The sequence below is a fragment of the Stylophora pistillata genome, chromosome 11, assembly GCF_964205215.1.
Source record: "Stylophora pistillata chromosome 11, jaStyPist1.2, whole genome shotgun sequence".
Classification (NCBI taxonomy): domain Eukaryota; kingdom Metazoa; phylum Cnidaria; class Anthozoa; order Scleractinia; family Pocilloporidae; genus Stylophora; species Stylophora pistillata.
The window spans coordinates 23,361,458-23,376,014 of NC_142529.1; the positions used below are offsets into that span (position 1 = coordinate 23,361,458).

General features: G+C 38.5%; 1 protein-coding gene and 1 long non-coding RNA gene across 2 annotated transcripts; one reads left to right on the forward strand and one right to left on the reverse strand.

Annotated features, from left to right (window-relative positions):
- The first annotated feature begins 6,266 nt into the window (after positions 1-6,266).
- On the forward strand, positions 6,267-12,868 carry LOC148720682 (uncharacterized). Its single transcript, XR_015993437.1, has 2 exons — positions 6,267-7,349; positions 8,734-12,868. It is a non-coding gene; the product is annotated as an uncharacterized LOC148720682 (long non-coding RNA).
- Positions 8,016-9,976, reverse strand: LOC111336692 (ryncolin-1). The gene is made up of 3 exons (XM_088739460.1): positions 9,847-9,976; positions 9,156-9,539; positions 8,016-8,973 (listed from the first exon to the last, which is right to left on the reverse strand). The coding sequence occupies exons 1-3, from the start codon at positions 9,971-9,973 to the stop codon at positions 8,699-8,701; spliced, it is 786 nt and encodes a 261-aa protein (XP_088595586.1). The 5' UTR covers positions 9,974-9,976; the 3' UTR covers positions 8,016-8,698.
- Positions 12,869-14,557: the final 1,689 nt, after the last annotated feature.

Consider the following 14,557-nt stretch of genomic DNA (forward strand, 5'->3'; position numbering starts at 1 on the left):
ATATTCTGATGATAATACACAGTGTCAACCCTTTTGTCAACTTTTTCATCATGAAATACAAGACAGAAACTTTGTTGAAACAGAAATTCTGTCTGAGTAAGAAAATAGAAGAGTATACATTGCCATATTTCCTACATCAGTATTGTCTACATGTAGGAATTACCCGTGCCAGCACAGGGGTTAGACAGGTGCATGACTATTTTCACATTGGATTTCCATGTATATGGAAGTCATTGCTCACCTCGCAATAACAATAATTAGACTCATAATCCATTGCAAGGTTACCTCCCCCCTCGCTAAACGGTACCCATATTTACACCAGGAGAAGGTGAGGCACTGAGCTTACAGTATCTTGCCCAAGAACAAATGCGATGCTCCAATACTACACACCAAAACTAGATTCATTTCGAGTCCAATGCACCGACCATTCAGCCACTATGCCTCCTCCTCTGATCCTTATGATTGAAGTGGGGTGAATGGGGTCAATTGGCAAAGGTGGAACCCCTATAACATTTCGTAACCAATACCGACTTAAAGCAACTTAAGGCGCCTTAAGGTGACTTAAGGCGACATAAGGTGACTTAAGGTGACTTAAGGCGACTTAGGGCAACTTATAATTAACTTAATTAACTTCTCAGAATAGGCCTCACCGACTTTAATTTGAACGCGTGAGAAGGCTTTACAAACGACATTAAAGAGTATTTGGCGAAAAATGAGTCTTGATCAAAGGTAGTATATATGTGCAGAAATCTAAACACAGTAATGTGACGGTGTGTACACAAACTTGCATGTTTCACGCATGGACAAATACGTGATATAGAACGCTGAATATTGTAAACAAAAATACCTTGTAGCACACTTCAAATTTCGAAACTTTATACTCCTTTACGTTTCTTAAAAGCTTTTAAAACGTTTCTTGGCTGCTTTATTGTCTGATATGTAATGTTCACCATAGCATGACAACGACTCTTACTTCAGTTGTACTGTGAAGGTGTAGTCTGATCGTCCGGGTGAGTGTAGTCCTGAGAAGGACTGTTGTCGGTGGCAGTGACTGACGTTTTGACAACCTGTGCGGAAGTCATCATCAGAGTCAAGTGAATGATTGTTGTCAGTAGAATGTTGTTATTCCAGTTCGTGTGAAATGATCGGTTGGTTTTGCCGTGATGTTATTGGCTGTAAGACTCAAGTGACGTAAGTCGGTCGTGATTGGTCTGTTTCGGTCTGTCGTTAAAGCTAGGTTGTTCTTTTTCGATCGTTTGTGATGTTTATGTCGTGAATGAGTCGTTTGTATGGGGCGGGTAGTTGTTGACATCTGTTTAGGGGAGTCTGTTCTAAGTTAGTAAACCAGCTTTCCAGAGTCAGTCAACACCTAAACGCATACCGACTGAGGCTATTGTATCTAGTGTTGAGGCGGCCCTGTCTCGGCAACGAGAACTATCTAAGCCGACCAAGGATAACATCAGAAGCAGAATTGCCTCCACTATACAATCAACGTCACTACATGACAGCAACTTGACTAAAGACGAACAACGCGCACTGAAACGACTGAGAAACGACGAGAACATAGTCATCCTACCAGCCGACAAAGGACGAGTTACTGTTGTTATGGACAAAACTGACTATCACGACAAAATGGACGCACTAGTTAACGACAAACGAACCTACGAAGAACTCAAACGTGACCCAACTCCTGCCCTTCAACGTAAACTCAACAGTAAACTACTGACACTCAAGAAAACGAATGCCTTTGACACCCAACGGTACTATCGACTGAGGTGCTCGGTACCACAGCCACCGAAACTCTACGGTCTGCCGAAACTACACAAACCTGGTTTCCCGATGCGACCTATTGTTTCTTTCTGTGGCTCTCCCACATACCAACTATCCAAGTACCTGACGACAATACTACAACCGCTAACCGACAAATCCAGACATAAACTACAATCCACTGAAGACTTTATTAACGCTACCAAGACTGTTCAGATACTTGACGACTACAAACTAGTGTCATTTGATGTGAAATCACTGTTCACAAGTATTCCACTTCAATTAGCATTACATTGCACTGAGACTGCAATCCGAAAATCTACCGACCCACTACCGCTACCGACAGACGACTTCATGGACTTGCTAAACATTTGCCTAACGTCTACTTACTTTCAGTACAACGGTAAACACTACAAACAGTTACACGGCACTGCCATGGGGTCTCCATTTTCTGTTGTTATAGCAGAAATTGTGATGCAGAACATCGAGGAACGCGCCCTTTCGACTTGCCGACAAACGATACCGCTTTGGTTACGTTACGTTGACGACACATTCACCGCCGTTCGACACGACGAAATTGACGCATTCCACACCCACCTTAACGAACAAAACACTGACATACAGTTTACCTGAGAAGTCGAAGAAAATGGCAAACTTCCTTTTCTAGACTGCCTGGTAAGCCACAACGACAACTCATTACGAACGATTGTTTACAGGAAACCGACACACACCGACAGATTACTAGACGAGTCATCCTACAACCCTACATCACACAAAGCCACAACTATCAGAACTCTAACACGACGCGCACAACTAGTATGTGACTCGACAGACAGCTTATCCGACGAAAACAAATACCTTCACCGTGTTTTTACGAAGAACAACTACAACAACGACTTCATCCGAAGAAACACTCACCGACCCACTACCACTACCGAAACAAACGACACCGCAACCCCTACGACTACAGCAACCATACCGTACATAAAAGGCATGTCTGAAAACATCTCGCGCATCTTACTACCCTTCAATATCCGCGTCGCCCACAAACCCATCACCACACTACGTCAGTTACTAACCAACGTTAAAGACAAAGACGAACCGATGAACAGACAGGCAACGATTTATAAGATCAATTGTTCCGACTGCTAAGCCTCCTACATCGGTGAGACTGGCAGAAACCTCACAACAAGACTGACTGAACACAGACGGACGACGAGGAAAGGTGATGTCAGCAATCACATTGCTGAACACCATCGGCTTACCAACCACGACATTGACTGGGACTCTGCGCAATGCCTAACCTACAGCACTGACTATTTTCAACGACTGACTCTGGAAAGCTGGTTTACTAACTTAGAACAGACTCCCCTAAACAGATGTCAACAACTACCCGCCCCATACAAACGACTCATTCACGACATAAACATCACAAACGATCGAAAAAGAACAACCTAGCTTTACCGACAGACCGAAACAGACCAATCACGACCGACTTACGTCACTTGAGTCTTACAGCCAATAACATCACGGCAAAACCAACCGATCATTTCACAAGAACTGGAATAACAACATTCTACTGACAACAATCATTCACTTGACTCTGATGATGACTTCCGCACAGGTTGTCGAAACGTCAGTCACTGCCACCGACAACAGTCCTTCTCAGGACTACACTCACCCGGACGATCAGACTACGCCTTCACATGTTACCCCCGGGTTCAAACCATTTACTGCATTCAGTTGTACTATCAATAAGAATACCTTTTTCTTTAAAACTTCTAGTTCTTTGGTGAAAAGTCACCGGCAAGTGCGCTCAATGCAAAGTTCCGGCCGCCGCCGGCAGCCGGCTGTTATTTTGAACCCTAGCTCATACTTTTACGGTGGTCCTCGTTATGTTTCTGCCTGGACGTTTCAAATACCCGTCAAATTCCGTCTTCAAGTTAATCATAGCACTCATCTGAAACATTCGGAGTCCGTTTTAATTTAGTAAATGTCGAAACAGCCGTAGAAGCTACTGATTCTATCAACTTTGCTGACAATATGATTACTTCCAAAATGCCAAAGTTAGCTTATGGTATAAGTACCTTATTTTTCCTACTAGTGGTGATATGAATATACTTAGGTCGTTGCAGACAGTGTCCAAGTTCGATTTTTGGTGGGAGACATTTTTATATATTAATTTATTTTGTTATATACATTTTCCCCCTTTTTTATAATGCTGTAAATGAATATATTTTTTCAAAGTCGTGGGTAGATGTTTCCGTGGGAATTTCCGTGTCAGCAGCTTGCTCTGTTAATCGCCAACTCTTTCTCGCTGCTCCTCGTTATGTTTAGCGCATGGACGATTCGAAGACCCTTCAAATTTGGTCTTCAAGTTGATCATAGTACCAATCTGAAATATTGGAGTTATCAGTCAGAAGCCCGCTGATAACTCCGTATATTTGCAAACAGATGCCCTTTGATTTGATAAATCTCTTGATTTTTTTCCAATATAAACGATAAAAATGTCTTTTGTTTGTTTATGTTTACTTTTCTTGATTTGAAAGAAGTAGAGATCACGACATCTCTACTTCTGCAAATTTAGTGATCGTATCTGTGTCAGACCATTTAGCGTGTCTGTCTATCCACAATTGTTTAGGTTTGTTTCCAGCTGAGTCTATAAAAAGCTCACGGACCAACAATGAAATCGATTTAAGCAATGGAGGACTTTTTTCGTGTTTTCTCAAACTCATTTAAACGTGGAGAAACCTAACAGAAAACTAGTAGAAATTTCCAACCAAATGATCGATCCTTCGGGAGAGTGACGTCAGTCACGACCGGATCCTTCTCCCTTCCACCTTTTTAAATTAGGCGACGTATCTGCTTAGATATAGTACAAATACATTTTCATTTGAATTTTAAACCATTATCTACAGTTCTTCAGCTTTGTTTTCTGCTTAATCTATGAAAAACTTATGATAAATCAAAATTAATAACATTTAAATTGATGTTCAAGGAATGGAGAACTTTTATGTGTTTACATAGCCTCATCTAAACACGATGGGGGCTTGCAAATTTCATGAAAGCTTTAGAAACCCGAGAAGCGGTCAGGAGGTTTGCATAACTCTTGGGACTTATTACTAACTTTTACCAAAAACATCATTCGTACACCTAGAGAAGGCTTTTATGATTTCATTTATTTACTGCACATAATTATCTCAATGTTTTCGCATAACGTTTACAATTGATCTTAAAATAAATTTAACTCAGTATGAAGTCGACTTAACCTGATTATAATTAATTTATTTTTGGATCTAACTTACTGACGGCAAGGTCAGGTGTAGTTTACCGCTATAAACTTTCTACAAACAAAATTTTGCGTTTTGTTTACCGTAAAAGACTTCTCAAATTAATCATGCTCTCATAAATTCCTAGATAACTATGCCAAATTTTAAACTTGACTTTCCCTTCACCACACTATGCGATTAACTTTCACGTTAGGTAAACTAAATCCGCACAAATGATCATGGGCCAGAAATCATTTATCGCATGGGTGGTGGGAGGATGTTTGTTTTGGACTGCCATAAGAGAAAAACTTTATAATATTAGAAAGCCTTCTTAGGGAATCTGGAAAATTTTATCGGGACACAAACAAAATCGTTCCCCTCTACCCACGATTAAAAAAATTACTAGTCCCTCTTGGTGAAGCCTTTAAGAAAAGTCCAATGGTCGGATTTTATTTCATTTGTTCTGAGCGAAATGTGGTACACCGCTTACCATATTCCTTGAAAACGTCTGAATCTGTTGCAATTTTCAAAAAGAACCTTAAAACATACTTGTTCAAAGACGCTTTTTAATTTACGATTTTTTATAATTTAATTGCTATGTTAAATAGTCTATAATTTTGTAAAGCGCTACGGAGAACTAGTCGAGCTTAGCGCTGTATAAATGCTCTTTTTTTTTTATTATTATTATTATTATTATTATTATTATTATTATTATTACTCAAAACCACGGTCTCGAAATTTCCCTGATTTCTGGTGATGGTCATCGTATCGTCACCAGGAGGAGTAAACATGAGGAGAAATGTGGCCGATGTGAAGAAATACTTGAAAGGAAACACAACCGGAGATCAACAAGTAGCTGAAGATGACGCTTCCAAGGAAGATGACACCGGAAGGATAACAGAACCCCAAGGTATATTTACCAAAAGCTGCATGGCTGTTATCTTCTCTTAAGAGCTATGTAAAGACTTATTCAGTATTTAATTCTCAGACTTCAAAGTACACTACAGTAACACGAATTGAACTTAGCAATTCTCTGAAAGCCTTAGCGAACTTCGCCAAACACCAACGTCCAAAAAGCTTTATCTTCTGCGCGAATTTCGCGTTCAACAAAACTGTGGCATAAAAATTAACACGAATGGGATCGGTTGGCTGGCAATTATTCGCCGTTATTCCACTGATGTTTTCAACATTGTGAAATGAATTCATAAGGAGAAATTGATATGATATCGATCACGAAGTTTGTACTTTTTATCAGTATTCTTATCGATCTACATTTACAAACAATTTAGTCTATGTCCCACCAGCAGTCCATAATACTCAAAACTGCTGCATGTAACCTCAAACCGCCCGTCATAATCAACGGCTCGTTGTCACTGATCATGAATTTCTTGACATGCAAGAACATAGACAAGTAAGGGTAAGGATACTGTCTTTACGTGATGTCGTATGCTCTCTCCGTTATATTCGTTAGAACTTACGTTAGAGAATTGAAACACAGAGCACGTACAATGAAAGGAATTCAGGATTTCCATGTTAATTATCAATTAGCATTGCTTGAGGCGAAGTCGTGCCGCGCAGTCTTAATATTTGTTCTCATTTTTCACAAAAATCGTGTACGTCTGTTTCAAATTTAATGAAATCCGTCAGAATCCGTTCTTTTGTTTGTTTCGCAGTGACTGAATCGTAAAACACAATTTGCAATGGTATAAGTAAAGCTCTGTGGCACGCCGTAGTCGGAAGTACCACTTAACGAACATATTTGACTTTCATCTAATACAAATGATTCCATTTTGTAACTAATGCATGCAATTGCCTATTACATCGTCCGAATCATCAAAGTGATTATGATTTCGAGCATAGAGACACTTTTCAAAGAGGAGAGGATAATAGAAGTATGTTCTATCTGTCTCGGTGGGGCTTATTGACGCTAAACACTATATTTCCACACCTCATTGCTCCCGTCTAATCTGGATTAATTACCCAAATTACTAACTGATTTTCAAGGTCAAGCGATCAAGGGTAGCCTTCAACATGAAATAAATCAAGGACGAAGTGATGCGTTATCGATACTTATCGATAGAATTACAAACAACTATTCGCTTAGAGAATCTAAGAGTTAAACTCAGGTATCCGTTTATATCTCAATCCTGCAAATCTCTCGCCCTGTAACCTTATTCTTTTATCAAGGAAATGAAATAACTTCAGAGATGGTCAGCAAGCTGAATTGACCAGGCCATGTTTTCATCTTCGTGTGAAATGCGACGCCGGCAATTTTACCGGAGATTTCGACAAGGTTACAATCTTTCATCCAAGGTAAAGGCTATAAAAATGTACTTAATAACTGTTCAACAGAGTAAACCTGACGTTTTCGCTAAGGATTGGTTCAAGTGTCTCTGTCTGGGAAAGTGTTCCAGGGGCCAAAAGTGGTGGTCAACCGATTTGGCTGAAACTTGGCGCAAAAGCTGAGTGTGATAAGATATTTCAAAAGCCACTTTGGCTCACCTCTCTGACTGTTTGTTCTGGAGTTTCAGGGGGGGCCGGGGCTCCATTTGTGGGCTATGGAGCACCAAAAATTCATCCTTCTAGGTGGAATTCTTAAAGTGCTATAAAACTCCAGCGGTAAATTGTGCTGCCAAATGAATTTGACCATGGACTCTACTATAGTGGAGCTTTTATTTCATAAATGTAACTTTGTTCTCAAGCGATTAGACAGAGAGGAGCCTGGGTCTAAAGTTAGGTCAAATTTGAGGTCAAAATCATTACCCAAAATTGCCATTTTTCAAACAACCATAACATTCACCTGCCTTCTTGTATTTATTTCATGCAAAATCCAGTATGTACTTTAGCGACCCATTGATCAAAGTCAGTTGAGAAAAATTTGGCTTATTAAGGTTTGTTAGGTTTTTGGCACGAACTCTCCATGCCCCTTTAAGGTCAAGCAAAATGGAATTTTGAGCGTAATTCATTCTATAAACAGACCAAAGTCTTGACATAAAGCCTTTATTATGTATTTGATGAGTGAAAACGAAACATTAAAGCCAAATAAATCTCATTATCTAGAAATATTTCGACTCGTAGCGTATAGTTACTCTAAGAAGGCCTCTGATTGCCATTACAAACACCCAGTGGTTTAACAAAATAAAGGTAATTTTTTTTCTATGAAAACATTGTACTCATCCTTTTAAAGTGCAAAAAAAAAAAAAAGATTCAAAATTTAAAAAAATATATTGCACACAAAGTAAAAGCTTGAATGTTAGTTTAAAACAAATCATAGCACGACTGTCTAAACTTCCTTACCTATTTCCTATCATTGTTTTCATAAAATGTATTCCTACTTTATTTGAAACAAAAGCATTGAAAGCATTTCAATGGTTGGTTATATATCACCAATTTTCTTTTTATTCACTTTAATCTGCAATGCGTATACACCGAATGCAAATATGGCGTCCAATTTGAGTTGCCATTGTTCTGGACTCACTAGCCTCTCACACATGTAATAATCCTTTTGTGCTTTCTCGTGAAGACGAGGGTAGTGAGTCGAGACACAATGGAAATTCAAATAGGACGCCATATTTGCATTCGGCGTATAGTACTTACAATGCGTATAATACTAAAAGGCCCTTCAATTACATTTCGTGAGCAAAATAACAAGCAAGAGAACTTTAAGAAAATTTCACAGGTCTGCTCTTCATTTCAGTTGTCGTGGGAGCACTGCCACTTGCTATTTCGGGATGGAGATTTGCCCAATAGATCTCGCCCCCTCTACCAAGCTGATAGACACCGTTGAGATTTGAGTGCAGAGGTTCTTCACAATCCTTACTGTACCACCAACCTCCACCTTTTTTTGTTACGCATCCAGGACCAGCAGGATCTCTATCCCAAGTGCCAAATGAGATGCCTGTGTGATGCCTGAGACCATCACTTTTAACATTGTTATCTAGATAAGGAGACATTGCAAAAAAAAATAAATAAAAAAATAAATAAATAAATAAAATAAAGCGCAAATACATCGTTATAAGCCCAGTACAAAGAGGAATATCTTGCCTGTTACATTATCATGCATTATAAATGACTGAATAGAGAGTTCTCGAGAATATTTAACCAATCAGATTGACTTACTTGAAAGATTGCCGAGGCTCAGCGTGTAGTTACTATTCTTGTCTCCAATGCCAAACGACGAGTACTCGGCGTAAACAACATTCATATTGCTCACTCCTATGTCTACTCGAAGCTTGTTTTCTGTCTCATTCTGAACCAGGCGGTTAATCTTGTTAAGTCCGAGCCAAAATTCACCAATGAGGAAATTACCGAAGCCTTTTGTATAGTCATCCCAGGTGCGGTTGAAATCGATAGAGCCATTCTGTCTCTTTTGGATGACTGTCCAGCCTCCACCAGCTGTTGTCTGGTCACAATAGACATTAAAGGCACCTTTACCGTCAGGGTCGATTGTATAAACACCACTTATGGTTTGACCCCTTGTGTACAGCTCGGCACAGTTCTTAACTGTTAAGGGATAAAAAATAGAATTTCTACAAGAACAAGGGAAACAGAATATACGAGGAAAAGAAGAAATAATAGAAAATAAAGTAAAAGAAATAATGCAACGAATAAACAATCGATAGATAATTTTTTGACAGTTCTAAACTCATGGAGAACGCTAGAGTACAAGTAGAATCGTTCTCCGAAATGAATCCCTGAATTCCAACGTCAACCAAGAAAAGGATTCTGCTACTATATAAAGAACCTTCGTTTTCAAGGAAATGTAATCCAGGGGTTATCATAATATACTAAAGCACAGATTCTTACTCACAGTTCTCGGGTTCTCTGTGGTTGGTTTTGTCATTTATCGGAGCTGCACGAGCTGAAGGTAACAGTTGAATAATGAAGAAGAAAAGTGCCAGACTGAGCAGCAAAGGAGAATTTTGTGAAGCAGACATGATACGATGAAACTCGTCTCCCAACCTTAAAGCTGTAGATCTCGAAATGTATATGTAGCACAAATGCAGATTGAAGAAATTTTAATTTCTCGAACCTGTATTTATACAGCAGTTTCCTATGTAAAGGTTGCGGGGCGGAGGAACTGTAGACGCGAGAAGAATGTACTAAACAGCAGGTGTATTCCCCAGGATCCTCCCAACAGTCAATATAGAGGGGTTTTCTTGGAATAAAGAACATTCGTGTTTCTTTGCTTTTATTAACATAGGAAGTTCATAAATATTTAAAAAATATTTTGTGTCAAATTAGGCACGAAGCTTGCTTTTCTTGTGTGAAAGATGTTTCCTTTTTAGCTCACTCAAACATCAAAGCTAGCACAAATCTGAGGTGAAACGTCATTAATTCTTGAAAATAAATTAAACGTTCCATCACTATCAGACTATGACGTGACTCATCTGTAAAGAGATAATTATAGCATTCACGAGTCCTCTGGGTTATAGTCTTTGTGATGTGTTTTGCCATTCTTGAGAGTTATCGTCACTGTAACAACTCATAGAGCAAAAATTTCTTACAATGATATTGAGACTGTCCGGTAAATTTCTTAAGGGCACGATCGGAATTTCAGCGATAATACAATTAGCGGCAGACTAATCTGTGTTATGCTTGAACACTCTAATCATAAGCGAGCCAAACTCTCGATCTTTGACCTTTTAAGGTACTCAAGTATATTTCAAAACAAATCTTTTCTAGCAACAGTTGTTATGGGGGCTGACCCTGTTGGGATAACTCACAAGTACGCCCCAAAAAGGTAAACTTACGAATGTACACAAGTATGATTTCAGACCGAAATTGCACGACACGAGGTTCAATTACCACTTTATTACATCAATTTTGAAATCAGCCAAATACAAGACTTGGTCAATTCAAATATTTTACTGATGCAGTACTGAGCCGGTTTTTAAATAGTAAGTGGAACCAGAAACGCTCTTACATCTTCCATCCTACATTTTGTATGCAAAACAGAAAGACTGACCGGTCATGTGTCAAAAACTCAGTCAAGGGTAAAATGATGCGATTTAGAGCAAACATTTCGTGCGATTCGTGAATAAATCGCACCAATTAGAGCCAATCAGATTACAGGGACCACCAGTGATTTCAAAATGGATGTAATAAAAGGTGATAAAAACATTATTCATCAAGGAAACAAAAATAACGAGACAGGTAGATTCTGAACTTTCATTTATTCTGGCAACCTTCAAATCCTAATATTTTTTTTTCCGGAAGACGACCCCACTTTAAAAGATTTTGGCTCGGACTTGACAAAATCTACCGCTTGACACAAAATGAGACAGAAAATAAGCTACGAGTGGACTTTGGAGTGAGACATATCAAAACTGTTTACATTGAGTTTGCTAGGTTTCAAATTGGGGACTAGAATAGTGACTATACGCTGAACCTTAGAAATCTTTCGAGTAAGTCGTTCTGTTTCTCTTACTAAGTAATATATTTGTCGAAAGTCTCTATTCGTGCCTTTACTTTGCATATATGTATTGTCCAGACGCCTGTATTGTTCTGAAATTCTACTTATCAAAGCCAAGAAAGTATTACTTAACGCCATATTAACCATGTAACTGAAAAACTCCAACTTCTACTTTCAACACACTACTGCGAAAACTTCAAAACTACTTTCGTCTACGACCTCGTCAGTTGATAAGAAAAAAAATCTAAAAATTTGAAAAATTTGGAAAAAACGCGCGCGTCGTGTAGTAACACACGAAAAGTAGCCACTCGGAACTGGATCTCTAGAGCTTTTACATTGCCATAACTGCCCACGGGATTTCGACATAATTATGATAAATAAGGTTGAAGAGGGCAAGTTAATCAATTGAAAAAACGAATGGAATTATTTCAACATCCCGAGGGCCTTACGTCAAATACATTTTCTTAGGTTAATTCTTTTATTTTTATACGTTCGTGGCGTATAAGATATCGTAATTTGTCGCAAGCACTCCCTAAGCGTCCAAATTCAATGTCCCTTTGCGCAATAGTCCAAGATTATATTCAAAACAACTGAGTCACGTTCTAATGATTTTAGTCGATACTTAAAAATTCTGTTGCACTGTTTGCTTGTCTTCCATCCAATCTCGAAGAGGTTTATCAAGAGTTAACGCATACTCGCCTCTCAACTGGAAGTATTCCTCAATTCTAGAAAAGAGCTGTTTTAGGAATTTTATATATTTCATAAGTTGATCTTACACTTGCGAAATCCACTCAATATATTCTAATAAGCTGAGGAGCGATTCGATGGCCAAAATAGGAACAATTGATAATTCTGTTGATATGATCATTGCAAGTGTCAGCCACCCCATGTCAAATTTGCAAAAGGAGATCGCGTTACCTTCATCATACAAGCAATAAATTTCAGCAGACGTTTTCAAATGCTTGAGTTTTTAAAACGTGTTTAAAAATCACACAGTAGGTTTTAGCCTCAAGCTACGATTATAAAATGACCATGTTTGTATGACGCTATGATTTTACTGTCAGTGCTCAAGGGCCTTAATTGATTCGGAGTCATATGTGACGCGTGATTTAAAACAAAAGTTTCCCTTGTAGAAATATCTTAACAGGTGTGTGATGGGCGTATCATGAAAACATACAGTAAGAAAACATTTCTTTACAGAGAGAGAATTTTACCTTTTAATTCGTTTATCAGCAAATTTCATGGGCTAAAATGAAAATATCTGTCATGAGGCAAGATATATTATTCTCACTGCAATGTTTTATCATCTCTTTTATACCACAAATATTTTCCGTGATCATTAGTGTATTTTTTTTTAATATCAGGAATGTATTTCGTGGTACCTAAGAAGTTTCAATGAAGATTTCCTGTTTTCTCACTCAACGTCAAATGTAGGTGGAACAAAATTGCACACAATTCGTGGGAACGTTAGTGTGACGCTTGCAACTTTTTGACGTGATCTGCCATTACTTAAAAAACAAACACTGCTCTGAATTATATAATTTTCTTTGGTCTTAATATATATATATATATACATATTTGTGTCTGTGTGGAGAGAGAGGGAGAGGGAGAGAGGGAGACAGGGAGAGTGAGAGAGAAAACAATTGCCATTGATGTTATCTATACGACTGTTCTTTTATTCATCTATTCAGCAGTGATACACGTACAGTGATAAATTACTCTGAAAATATGTATTGTTTTCTCGAGTATACAACTTTCTCACTCACGTTTTTCTAACAAACTAACAAAATGACCCATTCCCCAAACTGTTAACCCAGTTGGTAGCGCACTGCACCGGTATCGCAGAGGTCATGGGCTCAAATCCCGCACAAACGTATTTTTTTTGTCGTGCTTATTTTTTGCTACTGCTTAAATAGTGTTGAACTTCCTAACTGTGATGATCATCTTCATTTATTAATTTGCAGTTCAAATACATGATATATTCTATAGTCAAGTTTATTTGACTTTTGATAATGTTATATTTACTGCTCAAGGTATAAGTGAGTGACAAGTATTGAGGTTTTCTCCAGAATACCTTTCTATCGTTTTATCTTGATGATCTGGCACGGAGCTGTAGGTTTGATTTGATTCAATAGTCATTATATTCTGATGATAATACACAGTGTCAACACTTTTGTCAACTTTTTCATCATGAAATACAAGACACAAACTAAAACAGAAAGGCTGTCTGAGTAAGAAAATAGAAGAGTATACATTGCCATATTTCCTACATCAGTATTGTCTACATGTAGGAATTACCCATGCCAGCACAGGGGCTAGACAGGTGCATGACTATTTTCACATTGGATTTCCATGTATATGGAAGCCATTGCTCACCTCGCAATAACAATAATTAGACTCATAATCCATTGCAAGGTTACCTCCCCCCTTGCTAAACGGTACCCATATTTACACCAGGAGAAGGTGAGGCACTGAGCTTACAGTATCTTGCCCAAGACCAAAATGCGATGCTCCAATACTACACACCAAAACTAGATTCATTTCGAGTCCAGTGCATCGACCATTCAGCCACTATGCCTCCTCCTCTGATCCTTATGATTAAACGGTGGGGGGAATGGGGTCAATTGGCAAAGGTGGAACCCCTATAACATTTCGTAACCAATAGCGACTTAAAGCAACTTAAGGCGACTTAAAGCAACTTAAGGCGACTTAAGTGTCCTGAAAACTGGATGTAAAATAAGGACAGCTGATCTATTTTGTCTAATAAAAGTACGCTTTTTATTACATATAAGTAGGAGAACGTCAGGGGATCATATTTCGTTAATAAACTACCGCATGGACGATCCACATCAAGGTCAGATGTCACATATCGGTTATATGATCTTCGATAACCAACTCGATCGTCAACTTTCTTTTTAAAAGCTGATGTGAGCTTTTGTCAAATTGATTCGAAAACGGCACTTGAGCGTTATTAGCTATTAATGTAAACACCGTACTGGCGCCGAAAAGCACCTTATTTCGTTCCTTGTCTAAAGGAGTTGTCTAATAAATATGACCTCAGGAATTTTGATGCGAAACTTTATCACATGGCTCCGTAATCAGGTGG

What these genes read in the sequence shown, in the direction of transcription:
- LOC111336692 (XM_088739460.1), bottom strand. Translation starts at nt 9,973, where the DNA reads ATGTCTGCTTCACAAAATTCTCCTTTGCTGCTCAGTCTGGCACTTTTC. An exon ending in CCACAGAGAACCCGAGAACT is followed by an intron (nt 9,540 to 9,846) that starts GTGAGTAAGAAT and finishes ATCCCTTAACAG; the next exon opens with TTAAGAACTGTGCCGAGCTG. An exon ending in GAGCCTCGGCAATCTTTCAA is followed by an intron (nt 8,974 to 9,155) that starts GTAAGTCAATCT and finishes CTCCTTATCTAG; the next exon opens with ATAACAATGTTAAAAGTGAT.